The sequence below is a fragment of the Tympanuchus pallidicinctus genome, unplaced genomic scaffold (assembly GCF_026119805.1).
Source record: "Tympanuchus pallidicinctus isolate F22 unplaced genomic scaffold, pur_lepc_1.0 scaffold2, whole genome shotgun sequence".
In the NCBI taxonomy this organism is placed as follows: Eukaryota; Metazoa; Chordata; class Aves; order Galliformes; family Phasianidae; genus Tympanuchus; species Tympanuchus pallidicinctus.
The window spans coordinates 23,257,217-23,284,739 of record NW_026294721.1 but is presented as its reverse complement, the minus strand read 5'-3'; the positions used below and the strand labels follow the sequence as shown (position 1 = coordinate 23,284,739).

General features: G+C 36.0%; 1 protein-coding gene across 4 annotated transcripts in view; it reads left to right on the top strand.

Moving 5' to 3' along the window:
• The window catches only part of GABRA2 (gamma-aminobutyric acid type A receptor subunit alpha2), a 55,457-nt gene extending 49,797 nt beyond the window's left edge, over positions 1-5,660 (top strand). For all 4 annotated transcript variants that reach the window (XM_052681941.1, XM_052681942.1, XM_052681940.1 and 1 more), the window contains one exon: positions 638-5,660. In XM_052681941.1, the coding sequence (XP_052537901.1) occupies positions 638-946 (309 nt within the window). In that variant the 3' untranslated portion in view covers positions 947-5,660. The remainder of the gene's footprint in view (positions 1-637) is intronic.
• Positions 5,661-27,523: the final 21,863 nt, after the last annotated feature.

The following is a 27,523-nucleotide window of genomic DNA, read 5'->3' as shown; positions in this document are numbered from 1 at the left end:
TTCTACAAAATTTTGATCACTTCACTATAAAGAGCGCATGGAATCACAAACATGCCTTAATTTTCTGGTATTGATAGTAAGGTAGATGTGACAACATGTAGAAATTTTAAGCAGACATAACTTCTTACTTGCTGAATAAAATTAACTGGTAATACTCCTACATTTGTGTTGAATTTATAGTTTATCACTTTAGTGTCACAGAAAAAAATGTTAAAGTAGACTGTTCTGATTAAATAATTTTGTCCTATCCCAATCCCTAATGCTACTAAAGGAAAAGTAATTATTTTGACAAAGAGTACTCTTACTTGTATCCTAAAATTAGGATATACTAATTTTTTGCTTCTCAAATGATAGCAGGTGAAGTTTAATTTACTGATGGTTTCTCAGTATTTTGAATGCATGAAGAACAATACATAATAGCTTAAAAATGTAGACTGTTACTGAAATTATTGGGGATGATATATTATACCTTCTTTTCAGGTAGGATATGTTTTTCTTTAAATTTGAATTTACCACTGTTATACTTGACATTTATTTTAATATACTTATTGTTTGTTTTGCGTTTGCAATTTTTATTATGCTAAGTCTGATATGGCAAATATACATTAACTATTTAACTTAATGCTGTCTCTAATAGAAAAAAGAAAAAGCATCTGTCATTAAGAAAAACAATGCCTATGCAGTGGCTGTTGCCAACTATGCTCCAAATATTACCAAGGACTCAGTTCTACCAACCATCTCCAAGAGCGCTACAACTGCAGAACCCAACAAGGCAAAACCAGAAGCGAAGCCACAGGAAGCAAAGAAGACATTCAACAGTGTTAGTAAAATTGACAGAATGTCTAGAATAGTGTTTCCAGTCTTATTTGGTACTTTCAATTTAGTGTACTGGGCTACATATTTAAACAGAGAGCCTGTCTTACTTGGCTTTGCACCATCAACCTAAAACCTGAATTGCACTAAGGACTTAAAACATCATTCTAATCAGATAGGTTGTCCTCTATGTACATTACGACTAATAACTGCTAATATGTGAACCATTATGTACAGAGTGTATATAGATGTCTTATCTGTGTATCTCCAAAGGAGGGACACAGTGTTAATTCATGGGTTTGTAAACAGATAGCACCCATGGCAAAAATAGCCAACTCTTTAAAAGTTATACCCAGGGGAGCTCTGTTAAACTAGGATTCAAATATACAGAATTATATTCTCTCCGTACGAAGAAATAAAGATATGATCCTACATAATTATTTAGGAACAGTATTTTTTTAATTTAAAGTTAAAATATTTTTCTATAAATAACTAATTCTACTTTAATGAAATGAATTGTCATTTAAAAATGATTTTTTTAAGAGTGTAATTGTTTCATACAATAGCAGTACCCATGTACATAAGAGTACGGAGGTCATACAGTTCTGTTCACAATAATTCTGGATACTAGATAGGCTGAGGAGGTAGTAAAGGCTACTATATTGCAAAAGCCACAAGTTTCTTACTTCTGTCCTGTTTGAAGTTGTTAATAAACTACTACAGTTAATTTCACAGAAAAGCGTTGATCAGATTTCTAATATTAATCAACTTTCACTCTTTACTGTTTTCTTAATTTGACGTTGTTGAGCCAGACAACCTGGTTTAGCAAAGTTGGATTTTTCTGTTTCTTGATTTTTCTGCTTCTTGACTTTATTCTTAGTCAGATTATTGTCAGGTTCATAAAAGCACTCAGAAATTTTTCAAGGTTAAGTATATCAGTAACATAATACATTCTTTTCCTTGCTCAGTGTTATTAAAAAATCTGCCATTAAACGATTTGCCTGCATTTTTCCCAGGAAGCAATGTTTTCGCAGGAAACAAGAATTTATGTTTTAAGTTCAGGAAACTGTCCATATGAATAAAATTTACTGCTGCTTTTGTAAATTGCAAATTTACATTTCGCTGACATAAATTTACAACAACTTTGTATACTAGAAATGGTTTTGCTAAGATTTGAATGTTATTTTTCTAATAAAAGGTCATGCATCATCAGTAGGTATCACCTGTATTTCATATATATATATGAATATAACAGAACTGGATCTGCCATTTGCAATTTTATATGAACATTTAATACTGATCAGTAAATTGTTTTTCATCTGAGCCTTTGCAAAGATTCTTTATGCCCCTAAAGGCCTGGTAAATCATGACGTAAGTAGTAATTGTGTACTCCATTTAGAATTTAGTATATGTAGCCAATCAAAAATATTTTGATTCACACATACATTAGCAGTTATTAGTTGACCGTTAGAAAAAGATACACCTTTATGATGATGTCTTCTAGTAGACATATGTAGTCGTATAGTGTCATTTATTGCAGTTTTGTACAGTACTTGAGTATAGTGCATAAAATAGGTATGTTCAGAGTTTAATAAAGTTGTAAAAATATTTCTAAAATCAAATAAAAGAGTATCTTAAGACATGGAAATGTGCTAAAAACAACAAAAAGAAACACTGCTTTTATTTGTTGTTTTATTTTCTTGCATTTTCTTTGCTTTTAATGTGATTCTGTTTTGTACTTTGTGTGACTGTATAGATGCCAAGGTCACAAATGCATTTTATGAATAGAATGAATAGTTAAAAGAGTTAACATCAGCAAAATAAAGAAGTCAGCAAAATAAAGGGAGAATTATGGACAAGATGTGTACCCCTTTAAGTCCCTCTGATTAAACTTTCAGATTAAGCCTTTTTCATCAACAGTAGTTAAAGAGCACTTTACTCATAAAATTAAAATAAAAATATCCTTATTTTCATATATCTATATATAAATGTAGATCTTCCATGTAATATGGAGATGTGTGCAATAGTGTGATTATAAGCATAAGGCTGGAAGGCAAGCAATAAAAGAGGTTTCTTTCATGATATAGCTATACATTTTTAAAATGTTTTATTTGTAATAATTAATGATCCCTTTATTGTCACATTGTCCAGGTATGAATAAATATATAAATATGTACATATGTACAAATAATTGTAAATATTAGAACTGTAGAAAATCCCCTTCACTTTTAACTTTGTTGTTGGCAAAGGGCTCTGACTGTATAGTTTAATGGAGGCCCATGCTTAACTGCTCTTGGACTTGAGTAGCTTGATTATGTTTTCTGTAGCTGAGGTCTTTCTGTGACCTAGTGAGAGTTCTTACCTTCAGTTCATGCCAGCAAGATGTAAGGACTCTCTGAACCTCACTGACTGGGCTTTGAGAAAGAGAAGTTTGTGTTTCACCCTTCACAGTGTTCAAATAATCTGCATTTCTCTGTGGATGATACCATGTAGACAAAACTCTCCCCACTGCAAACATGCCTGTACTCAGTCACATGTTGGGTTACCTAATAAGGAAGGATTTTGGAAGGATTTTTCGTTCTTAGAACAGATACCCTCAAATGCTGTTACCTGTACAAGTCCTTTTTTTTTTTTTTTCTGATAAATAACATCTGTGTAATTTTCAGCTGCATGCAAAAAGCATTTCTTCAGTTTGCACAAGAAGCCTGGTGCTGTCTCATATTAGCCAGCTCTGCTACTACTGCTTCTATTGGGTGCAATTGTTTCTTCATTCACTGACCGTTTTCTCTCTGTCTTATATCTAGAGACAATCAAGCAAAAGAAGAGGCATTTATCATATACTGAAAATACTTTTATCACACACTAATATAGAAAAATAGGCTGACTATATAAATTCACTCAGTTAACCATGTTAAATAGCCGCATGCAGTTCCTGTGGGCTTCAGCATGGTTTTAGAGTGTGTACACTACATAAAAGGTTCATTTTCACATTTAGTTTGGTTGGTTTGTATTCAAGCAATATCATGTGGGAGAAGAGTCTGCTTTGTTATTTCACTACTGAAATATTGAAAATAAGTAAATTGATTACACATAAATTGCAATCTTGTAGGACTAACAGCCAGCTAAGTGAATGTAGGCATCCTGCAGGGAACAGTGAATATAGGCCTTCTTTCCATTTAATGGTATAACTTCTGTGTATGTGAATTTAAAGCTTGTTTCAGAAATGCATGTGCCAAACACATGAAATCTTCTTTTATTTCAAATAAGACTTGCTGATATTAAATACTTAGAGGGCATGAGTGAATAAATGCAGGTCACTAGTACCCGAGACTTGCACATGGAATCTACCTGTGAAATTCTGATTAACATGCTGGTTTAATTTATTTTTCCTGTTATTCTTGGATCAGAGTGTCATATCATTTTTTTAATGTAACTTAAGGAACAAATAGATAAATGCAATGATACAATATTGCAGTAAACATGGATTGGAATTATCTTAAATCTGAACAAGGTTAATAGAATAAATTTCCAGTGTAGAACTGGAATGTAATTCTGGATGCACGCGGTCAGTAATTTAACAGTAATTTATATGTCAGCATGAAGAATATAGAGATCAGCAGGGTTTATCAGCCAGGGTTGTCTGCTGGAGGCTTCCTAACAGATTGCTTTTAAAACAGGAGCTTCCAGAATTTTTGATCATGTTGTAGCCAATGAAGTTAACTTTACTTCCTGTATCTGGGCAAATCAACTCTTAACTGCTGCACTACTGAATATCTTAAAAAGGTGTTACAGTAGGTGCTGTGAGATAGGAGCTTTAGCTTGGGAGACTACTCATACCACTGAATATTATACTAAATTAAGGAGCTGGTCTGCTTTTACAGTCATGGGAGAGAGAACAAAAGAGCTTCAGTACTCACCAGACAGGAACATTACCAAATCACCTTCTCTTCCCTGTGGTTATAGATAACATGGGGTGGTGAGACTTTAAAGTGGGCTGACTTTTACCTGTGTGAAAGCAACCAGCAGCAGCTGGAGGAAGGTATGGATATATTGAGGAGGAAAGGGTTAAAGAGAAGAAAATGGTAGTGTTACTGTGTCTGTGGATTGTAAGATGATTGCTGAAGAAATTATTGAAGAGGTAATGTATATTTTTATTCAGGTTCAGTTCTCAGCTTTCATTGCTACATGTGAATTAAGAGAAAGTAACTTTTAGAGCGTAAAATTGAAATACTTCACGTATAATTCTGCTGAACTTGAGGGAAATGATTTGTGCCTTTGAAATGGAGAGGCTTCTACTGACTACTTGAAAAACATGCAAAATCTTGTGTTTTCTGCAATTTCTGAAAACTAAGGCAGAAGGAGGAAAGAAGCTTCTGGAGTAAAGTAGAAATTTGTTAATACCAGGCTTTATTTGCTTAAGCGGTGTGATTCACTTATGCACAGATAGCCAATATTTATTCTCCACACTTCTCATTCCTATTCTGAAAAGTCAGTAGGGCATAAGTTCTTGTTTTTGCTTTTTATAAAACAAATAAAACATACTTCTGTCCATTCCTGGTAGATTTAAATGAAAACGAACTTCAGTATGGACATGAACAGGTCAGCTCATTACGTGCAAACACAGAATGCTAAAGTAAGTAGGGAAATACAGTGAGTTTTGAAACAGAGTAAGATAACATTCAAAAAATGAATCACAAAAGTTCAATGGTTTCATTAAAACAAAAATCAAAACAAAACAAGAGCAGAGTGTGATAAAAATGCAATTGTCTGAACAAATCTAAATAGAATCTCTGAAAGTGGTAAAATTTACCTTGAAACATTAAAATAAGAAGAAGAAAAAAAAAAAAGTCACACTACAGCCTCCAATAAAGTGGGTGGTTTTTTAGAAAGTAGATTTTCGGGATTCCTACCACCCCTTCAAAATGACAATATATCGTTAGCTAGAATGCTGTCGATTTGCAATATAACCTTAAACATCCCTTTAACATTTCCTTCTTTTATATTTTTTTCTAGTCCAGGGATCCTTCCTTACTTCATTTCTGTAGGTAACCCGAACTCCCTACCAACCAGAACTTTTAATTCTGCTATTATAAATTCTAATATTAGTTCCAGCCTTCTGAAAATCCATGTCGTCTTCACTTTAGAACTTCAGTAGTTAAATTCAAGTTAAAGTCTCAAAAGTTTTTTTCACTGAATGGCATACATTAAGTATAGAAAAGGTTGTTTTCCTCTACTGGTTTAATTTTCCTTCTTCTAGATTTACATCTCTCTAGGTGAATTCTTGTACTCAGTAAGACCTAATCAGGTCTTACTGGGGGAGGCTAAGCTTTGAGGGCTTGATCTCTTTGAATGAGATCAGGGCAAAACTTGGGCTGAATTTAAAGGAAACTGATTAGGATTTCAAGCATATTCCTTTATATCACTGCAGTCGCTAAGTTGTTTTTCCAGAAGGCCAATACGCCTTGGAGTACACTTGGGCCCTTGTTTGGATAGAGAGTTCTTTAACCCAAGAAAAATTTTAGAGGAACCAACCATACTAAAATATGAGAATTGATGTCAGTTTTAGCCATGGCACATTTTAATGCCTTTTAAGAGTATTTTGAAAGTGCTGTGAGTTAGAAGTGAGTGCTAACACTCTCAAAAATGAATCTGGAGGATGTTTTAAAATATGCAAGATTATGTACTTTCTTCCTCTAGTGTTGGTGTCTACATAAATATATATGAATATATTTATATTGTTGTATTATTTGAAAGTTATATTCTGTTTTCAAATTTAAAATCCTTATATAAGAATTCTTCACTTGATCAAGTTGCCTGGAGCATGTGTTTATGCATTCAAGATGTTTAATGATTGCTCTGAGTACTTGCATTCATCTGATGCACAAACAGGTAAGATTCAACAAGTTGAAGTGTATTTCTTTTCTAGTGTTTCATCCATCTATTTATTCTGTTGGGGATGGAGAGTATGGAACAAGAGATAGCTTTGATCAACTGCTTTTGATATTCTTTAGTAGGTATTCATTTTTTGCTGAATTTATCAGTTTATAGGCTAATATAGCTTAGCATTAGCATGGAATGCAATCTTGTACTTTACATCTATTCGAATACACACATACAATATTCACCATCTCTATAAACTGTTAAAAAATGAGTTCATAAGCATTCCTTCACCCTCTACCTTCCAGCATAGTCACTTTACTAGGAGAACTTTAAAAGCACTTTAATTTTAATGAAAGTAATTAGAATAAATCTTGATTAAAGAAAAATGATAAAAATATTGTGGAGTCTGATTCAGACGTTAACAATTTCTCAGCTGGACTGTGGTCAGAAAAACGTTTATATATTGAATAACAAATTTATTTTAGTGAGTCACTTAGATGTGAAAATGTATGGGAGTATGAAAATACGTGTTTCCAGTGTATTAACAAGAGATAACAGAAAAAGGAAGAATGGAGCCAATAATTCTAAAGAAAACTGAACACCAAATATACAAATAAGAAACTGCATGATAAATGTAAGTATTCTTAACCTTGAACATCAATGTCATATAAAAACTTCTGGGTGAAAGATCACTTATTTAGTAGATTTCATAGTTACAAATAATTAAAGACGATGATAATATTCTGTAATTTGTGACCTTGTTTTAACTGGAAAAACTTGTTACTTTTCTAAAATGTAAAAGAAATAACTGGATTTATGTTTGAATGTGTCACTTTGCTTGCTATTGAAGAATATTTATTAATCACATGCAAAATATTGCTTAACATTATCTTTTTGTACTTCCTATTAAAGTTAATTTAAATATAGCACACTTTGTATTTTTGTTTTTAATGCCTTGATGGCACAAACATTTAATTCTTCTCATGGCTTTTCTCTCAGGATTTGTATGGGGGTTTTCTTGTGTGTTTTTTTTTTTTTTGTTTGCTTTTAAACAACCCATTACAGCCTCTGCAAAGGCGCTTTTTTATTACAGATAAAATTTCCCAGGGAAAGAAAACAGTAGTTTGGAAGTAAAAAGCTCCTTGGCTTCATTAGCATTTAACAGGCTTTTCTATTTATAAAATGAGAATGTCCTCATGTATTCACATTACACGTAACAATGTTTCATGATTTCAAAACCTTATAAGATCTAATGCTGTAGGGTACACAATGAATACCAGTTGACGAGGAATGTAAGAAACCTCCTTACACAGAACTTAGTTCATCAATGGGACTGGATAGGGGGTAATCAAGCTTACCAGGAAACAGCTTAGTTTGTCAGCTACCACAGGCTAATAGTAGCCTGTTGCTCTGCTCTAATGGGAGATTGCCATATATGTTTCACTCAAAATCTATACCTTCCTTTTTATTCTTTTTTAAAAAGCTGTATACGCATAGCTCAATATAGACTATATTTATATGTTCATGAATATAAATAGTATATACGTAGAAAATTAAAAGATATGTGCAGTTATCTTGTTCCATATTTTAAGATCTTCTGTGACAGCAGGGTGTTCTGCTATGTTTTTAAATCTTCTGCATTCCAAGTCTTTCAGTAAAATGGGTAAGTATTTCAGGATAGTCTGAATACTTTTCCTGAACAGCTGCAGTATCAGATGACAGGCGCATAAATGGTCTTCATGGAAGATGGAAGTGACTTGGCTGATAAGCAGGGACGGGGGACTCTCCTGTATCAGGGCTGGAGTTATGCAGTGATCTCATGGAATACCTGGGAATGCTAGATCAGTGTGTGAGCAATTTACACTGAAAATACATAAATGCAGTAGTTTTAGTATCTTACACTGGAAAGAATCTCTGCAGGTTATCCTGTAAAATTTCCTGCAGGAAATGCAGCTACTCCATATAAAGTTTTATGAGACCTCATTCATTCGTTTGTTGAGTATCTCCAAGGATAGAGATCCCACAACATCTCTGGGTCTATGTTCCTCTGTCTCTGCTCTCATATCAACAAAAAACAAACAAACAGACAAACTGAAAAAAACCACATTTATTCTTTTTATTATTATTTTTTTATTTCCCAGGTTGCAATTTGAATGAGTTGCCACTCATTCAATCACTTTGGACTTCTGAGACAAGTGTCTATATGTATATAGTCCAAGCTATAGCCATACATTGCATTGTGACTTAGTACAGTACCCTCCGTGTGTGTCTGATGGATGGTCAATCAAAGTGATTGAGTGGAAGAGACTTCCTACCACATATTCCTGCATAGTCACACTAGATGATTTTACACTTGCTTTAGGACGGTCGCTTTTCATGTACTAAGGTGCTAAGAAATGCTCATTATATCAGGTGAGGAAAAATCTCTCTTTTATGCTCTGACTTCCATTCATGAGGTAGAGGTTATAACTATTTTTTTTAATTTCAAATGCATGTAGGTACTTGATTATGGAGACTGCATTCCTAATACAGCCCGTGGAAAATAAAAAGATACCACATGGTGGCTGGTGAGTGGGAAATTTACCAACAAGCATATGCAATCATTCAATTGTAGGTGTCTGTCAGGGAATATAGTCTACTTCTAACTGTCTTCTCAGTCTGCTTGATTTGAAAGGAGAAACAAAATGTGAAGAGTAAACAAATGTCGATAAAAGTAACTGGTCTTTCAGATCAAAATATTATTTGTAGCATGTCTTTAACTGTATTTGCACTGGGATGCATACTCTATCTGTTGATAGGTGCATGCTGAGTGAGGGCATTGCCTTTTTGTTAATGGACTAGCTCTCTGCTAGATTGCTTTGGGATTGATCAAAAGTGGTTTTGTTTGTTTCTGGAGTGGGTTCCTTTCATCATGTTGGTTGGTTAGTTTGGTGCTGCACTTTGCATAGGTTGCAAAGAACCTTTTTTAGAGATTGAAGTAGAAGTGCAAGATTGTGGAGAGACAATATATAATTCTCCATCATTTCTCAGCCACATAACAGCCATTCACAGGGGTTACTTCTCCACGTAGAGTACCACTCAGTCATGGGCATGGCCAATAAAATCACCAGATGCTTGCGGGAGGGCAGGCATTTCTCTGCTGGGTCAGCTAGTGACTCCAGTATGTTCTCACTCCTAAATGGTATATTAGTTCACTATATTCTTATACTTACTCAATTTTGCTGATAAACTGAGTTTGTTATTCTTTTCTTCCTTCCATCCATGTGTTCTGATGTCTGGATAACACCACAACTGCTGTCTGGTTTCCTAAACTTCCTGAGAATAGCCTTTATGATCTCAGTGAGTTTCAGTCCTTGCTCAACACTGCCAAAAACAAATTTCAAGGAAAAGTCTGTGAGCAGGACACACACAACATATATTAGGCAATACACAGGGCAATGTGTGAGGCTAATACCTGTTCACTTCTTAGGCTGGTATTTCTTCCAGTGCTCCAAAACTGGAGTCGTGCTGAGAGTTTTGCTGATCCCAGGAAACATCAGATTCACAATAGGGTGAAGCCAAAAAAAAGCCGATAAAACAACTGGTAGATGACTCTCTCTGCCATTTCTGCCCTGCTCCCTGCTTTTCCATAGATCTGTAAAGCCCTTTGTGTCTGCAAAGAAAGGGACCAATCTCAGTTGCATGACTAGTGCATTTCTTATGTATCTATTCATGGCATTTTCTTATTAAGAGATTTACTGATTTATTAGGACATTACAGATAACACCTCCTGGAGCCACAGGATGAATTTGACTTCCTCTTCATTTGTTCCCCTGCAGAGACGATACCATAACATAAAGCAAGGCAACATCCTAATGCCGAGATAAAAATAAGGATGAAGTTATTGGTGAGGATATGTTTGGTTCTGCTTGTCTATTCGTACATTTCCTTCTTTGTGGTTGCAAAAATGTATGGAGACAAAATATGCTTGGAGGGTAAAATATACTTGTAATACTTTCTTATTAGCAGCTGCCCAAAATAGCTGTTGTTCCACTGGAAGGTGTTTTTCTTTAGTTAGATTTTTTTATTCCCTGAACATTTTATAGAAATAAAAGAGTATTTTAATGTTCGGATTAAATGCTGAGAGATAAATAGTCATGAAGAAAGCTGTCTATTACACAGGTTATAATTTTTTCAGAAAATTTTTATACCAAAACTCAGATTCTGATGAGTAAGGATTTTTTAAACAGTATGGCTTATGTACATATAAAAAGTAAACAAGGAGCCTGAGAAGGTTTGCAGACTGCAAATCATGTGGGAGAAGTGTTTAACTAGATACAGTGTTTAAAATATTTTGAAGAGTTGTCCTTTTTATTTGTAGTGGATAGGAGCAATAGTGAAAGTGACGGATGAATATCCATAGCATTTTAAATACTGAAAGCAACTCTGCCTTAAATTTTCTTGCAGATATTTTGAGACTGTATAAATCACTAAGAGGAAGGAATTTGATGTCTTTTCTACTTTCCAATAACTAGCATATAAGTATATATATATTTTTAATATAGTACCTCCGTGGCAAATGAAAATATATGTCTGAGTTTGAAGATAACTGGTTTGTGCTGAACAACTTGTTTAAGTGCTGCTCTCCAATATTCATTGTTAATATTTCAAGACAGTCAGAACTGGCAATGAAATTCTCCTCAGTTTGTCCTTGCATGTTGCTGTTCAATGTTTTTAATGAAACGCTCTTTCCTTCAAGATCCCTTTCTCTTCTTCCTTTCTATTACAGCCACCTCACACCAGTCTATTGTTTGCAGTAATGACAGTGATTTTAAACAAGAGTTTGAAGTAAAACTGTGCTTCATACTGCATTACAGTTAAAGTTCAACTGCTTTAACCGACTGTGGGCTGTGCACAGCAATGTTTCTGTTTTTTAAAAATAAGTTCTGACAGAATCAATACACTAAAACAAGTGCCTAGGGATGAGCCAGTGGCCAGGTGATACTGGGAATATCAAAGTCCAAACACATCCTGTCAAGCTGCCATTTACCAAAGGTGAGCATATTTCATGCTTCTCATCAAGAGATACCTTAAAACAAAATAGTGAGAAAAAAACGAAGCAAAGCAGGAGGTTTCTGTAATGCCTTGATGAGAACTTCCTCAAACAGGTGATGGAGTGGCCAGAGAGGGAAGATGTACTGCTGGACTTGCTTATTTTGGTTTCATTAAGTCTCTTGACACTGTCTCCTAAAGCATCATCATAGACAAACTGGTGAATTACGGGCCAGGTGGACTGAAAGCTGACTGAACTGCTGGGCTCAGAGAGCTGTGATCAGTAGCTCCATGTCCAGTTGGAGGCAAATCACTAGGGGTTGATACTGAGGCCAATACTGTATACAGTCTTGAAAAATGACATCTTTGAAGGGACAGAGTGCCCTCAATAAATTCTTAGACAATACAGAACCAGAGGGAGTGGCTGATACACCTGAGGACTGTGTTGATGTTTAAGGGGAATCTCAACATGTTGAAGATCTAGGAATTCTGAAATCTGAGAGGTCAGTAAAACTGGAACAGATACGCATGGAAAAGGTGCAGGGGGTACCTTATAAAAGTAGATAGGCATCTGATGGGAGGAAGCACAGTAGATCAAGCTAGATTGTTCTCAGTGATATCCAGTGAAAGGGCTAGTGGAAGAAATTGAAATACAGATTATTCTGCTTATACATAGAAAATCCCTGTTTTACTTTATGAGTGACTAAGCAGCGACTGGCACATGCTGCCCTGAGAGGTTATGAATATCTCCTCAGAAACACTGGGAACTCGATTGGGCATGACTGTGAGCAGCCTGTGCTGGCTGTGCCTGTACGGAGAAGGAGAGTTGAAACAGGTCAATTTCAGAAGTTCCGTTCACCTTCAGTCTGTGCAAAAACTGCCAAAGATAATGCTAGAAAGAAAGCTGAATTTGTAAGCTTTAATTATCTTTTGAAAGAGCCAACCAAATCACTTTGTCTCTTATGGCACAAAATTAAACAAGCTCTAGGTTCAGTCTTATTTCCTCTTCTCAGTGCATTTTTAACTTTCCCAGCTTTCTGCCTTGGAATTTGCCAACTGCAAATTCTGTGTTAAATTTGAGCTATACAAGTCCACAAAATGAGTGATTTCCAGCTCTGCAGATCTCTTCTCCTGGCCAGAGGAAATAGCTTCAGCCTCGCAGATCATGCATCTCCACTGAAGGCTGTTTTCTGTGGTGAATATTGGGACCAACAATGGTTTTCCGCATAACACATGGCTGCAAATGTATATGTTCTTCCCTTCTTCACTTTCAAAATCTGTAGGAATTGCAAGCAGGTTTTCTTCAGATCCCACTACAAACACAATTATATAATGAAAGAATGAATAAGCTGGAAGTCACAGTGATAACTCAGGAAGGAGATTGACTTGAATATAAATCTATTGCAAAAAGAAAGGAATACCTGCCTTTTTAAAAGCCACACTGAGAGCTTAATTCACTATATTCCTGAGGATATATCAAGCCTTACAACTAAGTCTGAGGCAGCATGTGACTCGTCTTGCTTTCTGTCACCCTCTGAGTGACCTAGCCAATCTGAAACAATCAGGATTTTCTTGTTAGAAATTTTATCATAATAAATAAATGAATAAATATATTTATATATTGTCACATATAAATGGTAAGCTAAAAATAGCATTGATTAAAATAAACAAAACAAATGAACAAACTAAATTAAAACTAAATTTAGAAAATAAAAAACACCACACAGTTAAAAGTAGGAAGGTGTATTGACTATATACAAATGCATAAATTCCCATCTTTGAATTCTAAAGCACTGAATAACATTGCTGTACACATCAGAGGAAATATATTCGTGTAAGGGAATAAACATAGATTGTTACACTCCAGAGAGTGATTTACTTTCTCCTTTAGGACGTGAGGAACCTGACATGAAGGGAGTGCTGACTGTGAATGAAGGGAAAGGATTCAGTACAGCTTGAGCTAACATGCACCTTTCCATTTTGCTAAACCTGATCAAATTACAAGTCTTTCACATCTCTTTGGTTAGTGCCTGCTTTCGGATCACACATCCCATTGAAAGCAAACGTATATAATGTCAATTGGCAGAAAAACAAGAATTTAATGTACTTTGCCACACTGTAATTCAGTATTGATCCATGTGTATTTTATCAAAGCAATACTCATATTTTATAAATATGATGCAGCTTAAATTTTGTTACTCAAGTTTACACTTTTATGCATGTCATGAGTACAATGTCATGACAAAACGAATTGCAACAACCAAAAACCTGGTGCACCCCAAAAAATTATAAGTTATACTTTATTTTAATTCACCATGCATTATTAGAGAAACTCTGCTTAAGAAACAGGCCAAAGACGTTGCTTAATGTAAAGTATATTTGTATTATAACTTGTGAATGTGTAAACCTGTTGCTTGGTTCACATTTACAAAAATCTAGAGTAGAACAACTAATGCTGATTGAACCAAATAGTTATATCATTAAGAAAGTTTCCTAATCTGGCTTGATATAATATTACATAATGTTAAAATATTAGTACAATTACAAATCTAGGCTGACATGTATCCCTCTCAGGCTGTGCTTTCATGTTATATACAAGATGATACCAAACCAAGAGAACGGCAGAAACTTTGCCTTTGCCTCACCTCACTTATAAGCTATGCATTATAATGCCTGGTGATAAACTGGTGGTGAGTTAGGAAGTGATCTGGCCTAAAATCAATTTGTGAAAATAAATACTGATTTTATTTATTTATATATTTATTTAGGCTGGATTAGCTCTTTGATTTGGCCAGTTGAGCTACAATAGAAGGCAAGCATTGTCCAAAATGAAGCAAGGAAAATGAGCAACCAAAGTTGAGGTAAGGGCTTAGTACCCATATCTTCCAGCTTTCCTTGCTCTATTGCAGTTGGAATTCTTGAATCAAATCCTTGCTTGATTCCTGTATGTTGTGAAGTTCCCTTTGTCTCCAGCGGTTGACCCCCACCACATTACTAGCGAATTCTTTTGTCTGTAGTTTAGCCTTTTGACAAGTATTTTAAACGCAGATAATAGTTTTCACAGGAGGCACCTCTTCTGTCTGTCAGCAGTTTCTTTATTGACCCAAGTTTTCCTCATATTCACCAGTACGCTTCTAGAGTCTGTCAGTAGGTAGCCAGAAAAGCAGTCTGCTCTCTATTACCATAACCCATACAGAGATGAGGAAATTCTCTCTCCCAGATTTGCCCAGATCCTAGGACAGTGTGGGTGGGACGTTACTCATTCAAAAGCTGCATCAAGGACTGCAACTTTTCCAGCATTAGGGCCATGCAGCAGAACAATATCACTGGGGTGGCTAGGATTTTTTTTTTTTTCCTAATTCTGTAGAAAATTTCTCCTCCATTAAAAGAATTTAGGAAATATTACCTGGATGTCTTGCATTCACATGACAGTCAACGCAGTAGGTGACCCTGTTTCTCATTTTTTCTTACCTAATGTGCTGATGTTCAAATTTTCCTTAGAACAATAGTTGGAATTCCTAATAGTTCTAAAGAAAATCTCTGAGCTGTAAGTAGAGCTTGAAAGTGACAGCAGCCATTGTATCTGCAGACAGTCTGACTCAATGGATCACTTGTGAGAAGTATCATTTTAGTGTGCTGTGGACTAATCAGTTAATCATTTAATTGGTGCTCCAATTAGGATAATTTAAGTAATTTGGGTAAGGAAGAATTTTGTTTCCTCTGCTAGGCTATAAATTCATGCTTTTCACTCTCTATGGTGCTTAGGAGATGAGAAGGAGGAAATTATAAAAGAAGAAGAAAAAAAAAAGAAATTATGCATTGCAACAATATAATGAACCAAACAACTAAAAAGTGCAGATTGTAAGATAAAGGAAGAACTTATTTAAAAGTTGCTACAAAAGCAATAGATCTTACCAATAAAACAAACACTTTGATAAGGACCATTCCCCATGGTGGGACACTGACTAAAACTGCGTCTGCACTGTGTTTTTGTGGTGATATAGAGCATTCTTTTGTCCAATGCAGAAAAGTCAGTGTGTGAGGAAGCTTTTCATGACATGCTCTAGGTTGTCAGCAGTTTCTTTTTCATTATGTGTCTAGATCTCTTACTCCACTTGTAACTTGGAATAGATCTTTTATATTACAGTCTTACAGCTGACTCCATGTCATGATCTTGTTCTCCAAATTCATTATTGTTATTCATTCTCCAAATTCACAATGAATGTTTATAAATTTTTTTGTGTGTGTTGCAGAGCATTAATGATCAGATCAAATTATTTCCATTTATTGTGATCTCTTCGCAATGTCATAAATGTCTACTTGAAATGATTCCCTTTCTCAATGCTCACACATTTCAGTGATTGCTATGGTCTAAGTATTTATGCCTGAAAAGTTGTTGCTTTGTTGCCAAGTTATACCAATGATAACACGTCAACCTTCAAGTCCGGTGAGTATTATGTACATATCATTATTATTTTAATTATTGAAGTATTGATGAGATGGTAATCATCATTCCTAGAGAAAAAATCATAACCTAATGAAAATAAGCTGTAATATTTTGTTAATTTCAGCAATGTGTTTAGGTTGTGACAGAAAGTTTCAAAACCATTGATTTCACCTGACTCCTGCTGAATACCCTGATCTTTCTGTTGTTCAGAGAATTGTTTCTGACATTTATTTTTTATGAATGTTGGCATTTGAATTCTCATGGTAGTAATTATACTTGAATCCCTTACACCTGCTCGAGTACAAATTGCATATTATTACCTTCCATTCAATTACACTTTCCAGTAACAATAATTTTTTTTCACATCCTATGGTATGTGTTGCAATATAACAATGAATACTGCTGTTCAGAATATTCATAAGCCTCCTGCATCAGAATTAATTTTTCTCAGTGTTGAATAACTAAAAAGGGACCCAAAGATGGACAAGAAGCAACTGGAGCATCTCTCCTGTGAGGAGAGACTGAGAGCTGCACCTGCTAATCCTGGAGGAGGCTCAGAAGAATCTCTTCACTGTGTAAAAATACTTGAAGAGAGGGTGGAAAGAGGATAGAGCCAGACTCTTTGCAGAGGTGCCCAAGGACAGGAAAAAGAGGCAACAGACCCAAACCGGAAGATATCTAAACATTAAGAATCACTTCACTGTGCAGATGATATGCAGCAAGTTTGAAGCCACTCTCCGCCCTCTACAGTGGTCCATAGTGCAGTTTTGTTGCAGGAAAGACAGTGAATTTTTTCATAAGAATTTTACCAAGATTTGTGTTCTATCTACTTAATCAAGGAACGATGCTAACAGTGGAACCTGAAAGCCTTATCTAGTGTTCAGGAGCCATTATTGTTCATATTTAGTAATTTTACATAAAAGGTTTTAAAATAAAATGTAGTGTTGAAGGTAAAAAATAATATTGAATCCCATTTGGTATTTCAGTTAAGTGCCTACAAAGAAAAAAAAAGGTGAAACAGGAAAACTCTGAAATTCGCATTTATTGTACTGTACAGTACTGTAGGGAATTAAAAGGAAAAACATACAGAGAAGCTAAGAAAATAATTACTTCTATAGGGAAATATATTGAGAAGGAGAATTATCCAAGAAGAATACTTCAGAATATGACTCACACTACTTTCACAGCAAGTTACAAATTGCTTAGAAATGCAATATGTTATTTGGATGTTTATTTAGACTGGATTTTAAACTAAAATTTCTAGAAGATCTTATTTCTCACCCTGTCTCCCAGACTGATGTGTCTTCAAATAACTCAGTGTTTTTATGTTCTTTTGCACTTCACAAAATCTGAGTAGGTGAAGTAAAGTGATATATTGATACAGTGGTTTTCACAAGTAAGTCAGTAAAAAGCACAACAGATATTTTCTTCCTAAGCCAGAAATATGACTATTTCAGTACATCGCTAAATTAGGGTTAAAAATTGGCTTTTCACAAATCACATCTGATCTGTAAGCATGAAAATAATGTTTGTCATTTGTGGGATGCATCTATAACAAAAGTAAGTGAGAAAAGTCTGCTGTAACAGAAATCACTGATGCTTTAAGGATTATTTCAAAAGTGATAATCACTGGTATTTACAAAAATAAGAGACTGTAACTTTTGCATCCTCCCAGCACATGCAATTGTATAAAACTCTTTAAAGCATAAAAGTATTTAGCAGGCTCCTGAATTTCAGTAAATTTAATGTGGGATGAAAATTGTTTTTTTCATTTCATGGTATATTTCCCTCATTCTGAATCATAGACACATTCTAGGCAGTTGTCATTAGTCTGATAATTAGGAGTTTCTCATAGACATCTCACATCCAATGCAGCAGAATATGGATGTCAGTATCTACATCATTTTTGAATAATTTAAAATAAGTATCCAAGTGTTTGGAAAATTGCTTTGATGGACTTGCGTCCTGTTGAAACCTCTGAGTCATTGGATCTTTGATTCCTTCTCTCCCCTAGGAGAGTAATGGTGCTCACTTTCAGTAAAGGGACAGCTGGAGGCTGGGCCTATGTACTACCCTGAACAGATCCACTCTTCCTGCTATCTAGAAGTGCATGGCCTAGACCTTAAGATGCCATGGAGGAAAGGATCAGATTGTGTTCCAAGTGAAGCTTCTAACTTTCCTTACCTTCTCTTATGGCAGCTGACAAAGCATATAGCTTGTGGTGCTTACAATAGGTTCTATAGGTGCTTTGTTAGAGATGGGAGAACAGTGACAGCTGGGATAGAGGCAGCTGATAAGAATGATTAACCTCTTAAAACACACCTCAGCCAAGTCTTGCTCTGGCAAATTTCCTAGCAGTACAGGCACATGCGAGAAAGAAGAAATACTCTTTTCTAATTTTTATTTTTTAATTCACACAATAATGAAAAAATTTTCTGATTTTGTGAAATGTTCTTTCTTCTCCTATATATTTTTCTTCCAAAAAAGGTTAGTACTCAGGTGTGTCGTTAATTTGGAACGCATGACATAGATGTTTCAGAGGAAGGGGCTGGACTGAATGGGACATTGTACTTAACAGAGAGCTCAAATTTCACTCAACTTCTAATGAACCTTCCTCTGCACAGAGTGCCTTCCTTTTTGCTCTTACAGCCTTCTATCAGGTTATAAGAGGCTATATAAAAAAGGGAGGTTATGTAATATTGTACTGCTTCAAGTAAAATGTATTTCATATTCATTCTTCAGTACTATATCTCCCTTTCATAGTTATATTTGATAGTCACTATAAATAAATTCAGGGTTAGACCGCACCTCTCAAGGTGACCTGTGCAGGATAAAGGCAGTTGTTATTGTGGTTCAGCTCTTTGTAATATATGTAGAAGGCAAGGAGGGTTTTATCAAGAGAAAAAAAATATTTCTGTTTCCTGCTTCTCTTCCCTTCCCTTCTCTTCTTTCAGCAGAAGATCAGAAAAAAGAATACTATTGAACATAGACTTTCTTGAAGAAAACTTCTAGAGCAATTGAAGGGGAATAGCTTTCTCCAAAATTTGTTTGTTTAAATACCGTTTGCATGAGGGATATTTTTTCTATTCTTAGCATATTTCATCCTTATGATATTTTCCCTTAGCTTTGTGAAAAAAAATCTTCCTTATCATCAGTCTTTTCCAGAGCTTTTCCAATCTTTTCCAACTTCAAGCTTTTCCAAAATTAATTTGCTTAAATTTTGTTTGTTTGGGGATTCATTTTAGTTTGGATTTTGATTGTTTTCCCAACGTGTTGCATTCTGGTGAATTCTTTATTAGCTGTTGTGATAGGATTTTTTTCCTTAGCGTCAGTACTTAACATCACATTTCCTTTTCTAAAAGGGCGGGATCTTACAAGGCTGTTTCTGAGATCCCTGTTTCTTCTAAAACCCAGGGGAAATCAAATGCTATGCACCTCTTCTCAGGCACAGAATTCTAAGGAAGAAATAGTTTATTTTCAGAAATTTCTGCATGCATGGCTGAGAAGTCAATATCAGGCAAACCTCAGCTGCATAACATCTTCTGTAGTCAGTCTGAAAATATGAGGATGCAAAGGATTTTAGTGCATGGAAAGCCTTTCCCAAGTCACCTGAGAAATTCTCCCTGTTGCCCTGCAGTGGAGTGGAGATGAGACAGAGCTAGAGCTGCAGACAGGTGCACAAAACAGGGTGATTCCCAGTTCCTGTATGGCACCCGGGGCAGGGAGTGACTGCTTCTGTATGGTGCCTGATGGTAGTGGCAGGCAGCTCCCAACAGCCATGTAAGCCAAAAAAGGGAGAATATGGATGAAGCAGTCCCAAGCAAATGGGTAACATTTTTTTCTCCGTTCCTTAGGATCTGTGAGTAGTCGAGCTGTTTCCTGTATCCTCTTTCTTCTTTACCCATATAAACTAGCAAACTGAGATCAGGCCATGCAAGATGGGATGCCCATGAATGTGTCCCATCCTTCTGCAAAAGAAGAAAAATGAGGATCCTGGAGAGCATGGGTTAACCTACCAAGATGGTAAAAAGAATGTACACTTAGGAAACTAGAGGATTCAGATCATTCAGAATCTGTTTTTCTATAGAAATGAAGTTTGCCCAGAAGGAAAAAATTGTGCCTAGAAATGATTCAAGCCAATACTAATTCCCAGCAAGTCCCATGCTAGTTCTCTACAACTAATTGAGAACATTTGTTCTGGTAGCAAGATACTAGGTGTCCCAGAAGTGCTTTTGAGAATAAAATTCCCTCTACTGTGTATCAGATCTTAAAAATCATTTTACTTGATGTATTTTAGCAAACCAGCTTGGTTTGTGGCTTTTTTTTTTTTTTTTCCTTTTATGAATAACGGAGATGGTTTAAGTGTTGGGATAATGTGGGAGACAATTAGCAATTGTAACAAGTATTAAACAGCCCTAAAGGAGTTTCTTGGCTCATAAAACACAATATTCTGACAAGGGATATTTAACTTAAGTTTACTTAAGGTATTTTCTATCTCTTCCAACTTGCCTGGTGCCTCAAATTATTTCTGAAAGAGTAGAGTATATTAATTCTTGCACTTGAATGCTTTGGACCAATCTCAAGAGAATTCTCTTAAAGCAGATCACACTGTAGCTTTTGATAAAATGCAGCTTGTGCTTTTACAGTTTCCTTTCCTTCAGCTTTTCCATTCCCAGTTGAGTTAGGCTAAGTTACATGAAAAATAGTTATATTTTGTTCTCCTGTAAGTTACTTCACAAAAATTCTACTCCCTCACTTTGCATGCACTGGACACTCAACTGTACTTTCCTTTTGCTTGGCTAGAAGGAGTTAAATGATCCTGTCATTTTCTTCTCTAGAATTTATGATTCTGGTTCCTGCAACAAATACAGGTATATCAAGATATTAGAGATGCTACATGATATCCAGGTACCATGGTGTCTTCAGGATGCTATATTTAAAGCTCATATTATGAATTTGCAGTGAATTCTAAGTGGGATTTGTTTGTTTTCCACTAGCACAGCTCCTATATAGCAACAGGTACAGTGGAGAGATTATTATGCAATAGCCATATTCAACTCTCTGTCATGTAAATGATGAGAGAGCACACACAGCCTCCTCTTATCCCAAGCACTTCCATTCAGAGTGTATGAAAAATGATGTGAGACATATATTAATATCTGGATAGCTACTGTGCTCTGCAAGAGTTGCCTTTTAGTTGCCTGTTTGTCTACTATTGTATCCAACAGTTTTGCTTTTCTTTGTTTGTTTGTTTGGTTGGTTGTTTTTCCCCTAAAATGTTTCCACATTTAGGTGTCATTTTAGTCTTGAAGAACTGCTACTTTAGTCTGCCGAATGCTGGATGGCCCCTAAGGGATTTTAGGACACCACTTAAAGTCAGCTATTATAGCTCTTTTATGCTTTATGACTAACATTTATTTTAAAGGGGAAAGAATACCATAAAGGACAAATATATATATATACATATTTATATTTAGGTGGTTTGTAATAGGAAGAGGAACAAGGAAACACATTAATAATTTGTTATATTTAATCACAAGCTACAGTGTTACTCCCTTAGAAAGAGATTTCCTGAGGATCTTCTACTCAAAAATTATTGAATTATGTTAGGATGAGAGATTATTTAAGAAATTATGTGAACTGAGAGAATCAGACCCATCAGGGAGGTAAAAAGACATTGATTGCCTAGAAAGGACGTTTGGGGATTTATGTATTTATGGGGCTGAAAGATTTCAGGACATGTTACAAAAATGTGCTGTGGCATACCAAGAAATACTCTTCATTAATTTCATGTGATTTTTATCATGGACTCCAGTTCATCTCATAAGTATTTACCACTATTTTATAAACATTTGTTTTCCCCAGATTGCCTCTACTAGTGAAAAACCATCAGAGATAAAGGAGCCGTCTCTCTGATTTTCTCACTTAGGTCTCAGAAACTACGTAATGTTAGACAGAAGGATTCTTTGGCTGAATGGAAATAGGGCTTTCTGTGTAAGGGGAAGTTATACCTACACAAGTGCTCTTTGGGACCATCAGGAGAGGAACTGTGTCTGGACAAAGCTTATGCAAACAAGTCTTCCAGCAAGTCTGTATTGGGATGGGACTATGAGGCCATCAGCAACTGTAGCAATGAGAATATGAAGACAGTTCAGAGGTGAACAGGAGTTCAAATGGTGTCTGTATGGATGAACTGAGGGCACCATTAATTTAGGTGTATGCAACATAACTCCTAGTTTGGGAAATTCAAGAACCACTGTTCAGTAACTGCATTCAGCTGGTGCTGTGAAGGTTTGTGTTTTAAAGTAGGATTCCTTCCTCTTCATTTCTAATTTTGTTTGCAATTATTTTTATATGTTTATTAGTGAACTTGTGTGATTCTTTTTGCAGTGGTTTACAAATTCAGCATTACCATTGGGTTTTAGTATACATGCCATGTTTTTCATGTGTATGGGAACAGTTGAGACACAGCCTGAAACACTGATTGATCACTCAGGAAAGGACCAGGTCAGCCCTGGGAGCACAGATAAAGGCAATTTACCTGTGTGACTGGAAGGGATGGAGCCTGGCTCCACTTCTCTAAGACCCCATTTAAGTGCTGACTGCACTAGACAAGGATCCCTTTCACAGAATCACAGAATCACAGAATTGTAGGGGTTGGAAGGGACCTCCAGAGATCATCGAGTCCAACCCCCCTGCCAAAGCAGGTTCCCTACACCAGGTCGCACAGGTAGGCATCCAGGCAGGTCTTGAACATCTCCAGAGAAGGAGACTCCACCATCTCCCTGGGCAGCCTGTTCCAGTGCTCCGTCACCCTCACTGTAAAGAAGTTCTTGCACATATTTGTGCAGAACTTCCTATGCTGCAGTTTCCGGCCGTTTCCTCTTGTCCTGTCTCCACTCACCACTGAAAAGAGTCCTGCCTCGCCATTCTGCCCCCCACACCGTAGATATTTATAGACCTGGATCAGGTCTACTCTCAGTCTTCTTTTCTCAAGGCTGAACAGACCCAGTTCACTCAGCCTTTCTTCATAGGAGAGATGCTCCAGGCCCTTCACCATCTTCGTGGCCCTCCGCTGGACTCTTTCCAAGAGATCCCTGTCAAAGAGATCCCTTTCTGAAGATCCCTCTCTGGGGAGTTTTTCTCTGCGAACCTGGAATCTTCTGATACAGGTCAGAAATCTTTTTCCCTTCCCTTATAGCACCTTTCTATTGTGCTGATCTTTCCATCATTTTCGTCTGCCCAATTGCTATACCATGTATTAAACATTTTGTTGTCTTTGTTATCCCTTAGTGCAGTACTATCGTAGTCTCAAGATTTCATTTCTTTAGTAACCAGTAGCTGGCTATGAGTTAAGCCCTGTTGTTTCTGATGTCATCGTACACTGATACTTCCAAGGCATGTGCTATTGAAATTCTGTGATAAGCTGTATTTTCTTCAAAAGCCTTGAAAGTACTAATTCCTGACGAAGCACAACCTTGGCAAACATACAGGCTTATTTGAAACTTATTAAAGAGTTCACTCCACAGGAAGTATGCTCCACAGATACATCTATTTCTATATAGATATGCTCTGGTGACTAATTGAAAATAATATGTATTAATTATGGTAATATCATTATAATTAAAATTCCTTTAAGTATAAGACATAGCAGTCACTAAAACTTTAGTAGCTATTTTTGAAAGCTTATAGCATGTTAGTTTTGGTCACCACCTCAATATATGTCTATAATTTGATGCAGTGTTTTCGCATCAGGAACTAGGAGAAGATCTGTGGAATTGAGCTCAATTCATTGGTGAACATCACGTATTATTGTAAACTGTGTAAAAATAACACCGAAATAATTCTGTATGAATGCAATGAATATGTAAAATTTGTTGGTAGGTAGCACTGGGATGCAATTCCTAAATCACTGATTCTGACTCATTGTTATTACCAGCCTGAATTAATTCTCCTTGCACACATAACAGCTGTGCTTAAAATCCATTTATGCTTCCCACAAATAATGATATCACCTTTAGCAGGCAGGCTAAAATGCCTTCTAGCAAGACTTCTCCCATTAAAGACCCAATATTTTAATGATTACAAATTTCAAATATGATTTGGAATCCTTTATTGAAAACAGTGGACTTACTTTCTTATGACAAAGGGCAGGACTAGAAAATAAAACATTCTAGTTACTAGGAAAAGTTCTGGGCAGAAATATGTTTTGTTGCAGGTAGGAGATCAAGGAATCAAACTCAGTGACTGAATTAGTGGGAATTCTTCAAGGAAAAGAAGTTCGAACTGATTTATGAAAAGAATATTTGAGTAATTTCTGCAAGTTGAGGGAAATTTACTGAAGAACTTAAAAACATAAGGAGGCACTAAAATTTATGACATCTATTTGAAAAATAGTGCTTGAAGACAGCAGAATATACCTCTAGCGTTTATACCTCTCTTAGCAGGTGCTAAGTGCTTTTTGCTTTCAACTTTTTTGTTTGACAGATAAAACTATGTTATACTGAAAGTAACTGTATCTAAACTCTGTTTTGCTTGGAAACTTTCACAATTTTTTTTTTTTTTTTTTTTTTTTTCAGGTTTGGTAAAGATCTTGTGTATGTGAAAGTTTGTCTCCTTTCTCCAGCTATTTCAGCTAAGATATTATCTTACCTTTTGTTTCCCTAAGAAAGACTAACATTATTACAACAGATTTGATTCTTGTATCCTGGGTGGTAGAGCGATGCGACGATAAAGACCCCATTATGCTCAGTGGGCCGGTGCAGAATTGTAAGTCAGAGATCTTGATATACTTATATTACACCAAGATTTCTAAGAACAATCACCTATTTAGTTTTCACCAGAGTAAGAGCAAGAATTCATTCCTGCTGTTGTGAAATGTCAGTTCTTCAGTATGAAAAATGACTCTCCAAGTTTATGTATTGTTCAAATTCAGAGAGAGCATAAATTTCTAGGCCAAAGGAACAAGCTAGGCTTTCACTCTTACATCCCACAGAGAAGAAGACATTGCACAGTAAGATTATATGTATTATATCTATTTTGCATGTAAATAGGGGAATTAAATCCAGAAGATTTTCATGTGAGGTGCTATGGTGTCCAAACCAGAACCAAAAATGTTGAAACTGCGTCTACAGCAGCAAACTAATTGCTTCTTGTCTTTTCCTTCCTTAAAACCTCTACTAAAGGTAAATAAAGAAGTAACTACATCAACTGGTTAATCTTCATAAAATATCAGAAAGATTGGCAACCTGATTTATCTCGTACCATGAGAAGAAAATTATGAATAAAAGTGGCCACTGAAATTTAAAATACAGGAGTGGTTCTCATCGGCAGAAGAGTTTCTTTGCCCTTTCTGACTTGTTCATCCCAGAGTTATTAAAGCGATACAGTCATCCTGCCATACTTATGGTTGAGAGGACAGAACCACCGCAGCGCAGTACTCCTGAAGTATATGTGCTAATAAAATATTGTATTTTAAATAATTTAAGCCAACAAATCAGTTTAGTTTTATCTTAGCACTTTGCTACTGACATATTTTTCCTTACTGTCAGAATCTTTCTACTTGTAGACCCTGATATTAACGAGATTATGTTGTGTCTTTAAGACAAGAATAGCAAAATACAGAGATGACTTTTAAAAGTCTTTTTTCTCTTTTCCTATGGATAGATGAAACAAAAAAAAACACTATTTCAGCACGGTGAAAATTTTTACCTAAATTACTCTTTTGAGAAAATTTGACAGTATTTCAAGGAGTGTACTTGCAGAATAAAATCATATCCTGCTGTCTTGAAATGCCTCTAAATAAGAAAAAAAAAAAAAATGCAATCCTGGCTACATACATTATGTAAGATTACATTAGGTTCATCTAGTAAGATATCCCACCATTTTATGCTATCAAAAAACTCGATGTTGCAATTTAGTCTATAGATTTATTTTCAGCATATTATCAATCATCAGAAACTTGAATAGCATTAATGAAGTCATCTGTCCTCAACAGAAGGAGTGTGTAGGGTCATCTGTTTGTCGCAAGTCATTATAGATGCTATGCCTGTGGAAAAAGCATCTTAGTCTGAGCTTGAACAAGAAATATGTGCTTCTGGCTAGGACATTCACATTAGGTTCCAGCAGGAATACTTGCTGCAAGTGAGAATCTCCATCATCTCAAGAAGGCAAGTGGCTTTACTTTTTAAAGACAGTTTTTACTGTTTAGTCATCAGGAGAAAAATGTTCTGTGATATCTATTTGGCAGGGGACTATACCACTGCTATTCAAGAGTATTTTGCAATTTCAGTTTTTTCCTCCAGTCCCTGGTATTTGTGCAGCTCTGACTCACCTCATATGGGACTTATGAAGGGAATAGGAACAGCTGGGCATAATGTGTCAGTGAATCACAGACGAGATAGCATGAAAGTGTGCTTTTCAATTGTGATACATTTTTTTCAAGGGGCAGATTTCATTCTGCCATGGACACAGTCTGCAAAGCTACAGCAAAGTCTTCGCTGAAAGTGAAGTCTCTCATTCTTGCCTCAATTCAACAAGAGAGTGTAGATGGACTTCAGGTCCAGCTGACAACCCAGATTGTACATGTCAAAACCTGGAGGCAGGACTTTATCAGAAGATCATAATATTTTATAGTAACAAATCTGTAGAATTAGAAAGACAAGCTGTGTTCATGATGGACAGAAGGCTCTGCAGAAAGACAAGGGTGATTGAGTCAGTGGCATGGGCTGCCCAGAGAAGCCGTTGACTCCCTATCCTGGAGGCTTTCAAGGTCAGATTGGATGGGGCCCTGGGCAGCCTGATCTGGTGGGTGGCAGCCCTGTCCATGGCAGGGGACTGGAACGAGGTGGACTTTAAGGTCCCTTCCAACCCAAACCATTCTATGATAAGACTGAAGAGCGACTGTCTTTTTATCTTTCTGTCTTCTATCTTTCCAGAAGTATTTTATGCTCAAGGCATATGCTTTCAATTAACTGGAGTGCTGAAAAAGATTATACAAAACCACTGATATTGTGGTAGGTAATTTGAAGAAATTATGTGGAGAGAAAGACAAGTTTGAAAAATGGAAGTGGGACATAGCCCCACTACGAAATAGTAGTTTAGAAATAGTGTTACCCAGGAGGAGTGTCATACTACTTGTAAGTGGACATCTGAGTCCTAGTATTGATCTGCAGGGAAGTGAGGATTATGATAAAGAGCTGTATAGAGTGTGTGATGGATATTCCTCAGCTGTGGCATACGCTGTCAAATTTTGCATGAATGCCAGCTTTTACTCAACAGCTATTGGTAGACCTATGATCTGCAGCTAATAACAGATTGTGGTATTTGCAACACTTCCTAAGGAAAAGGGCT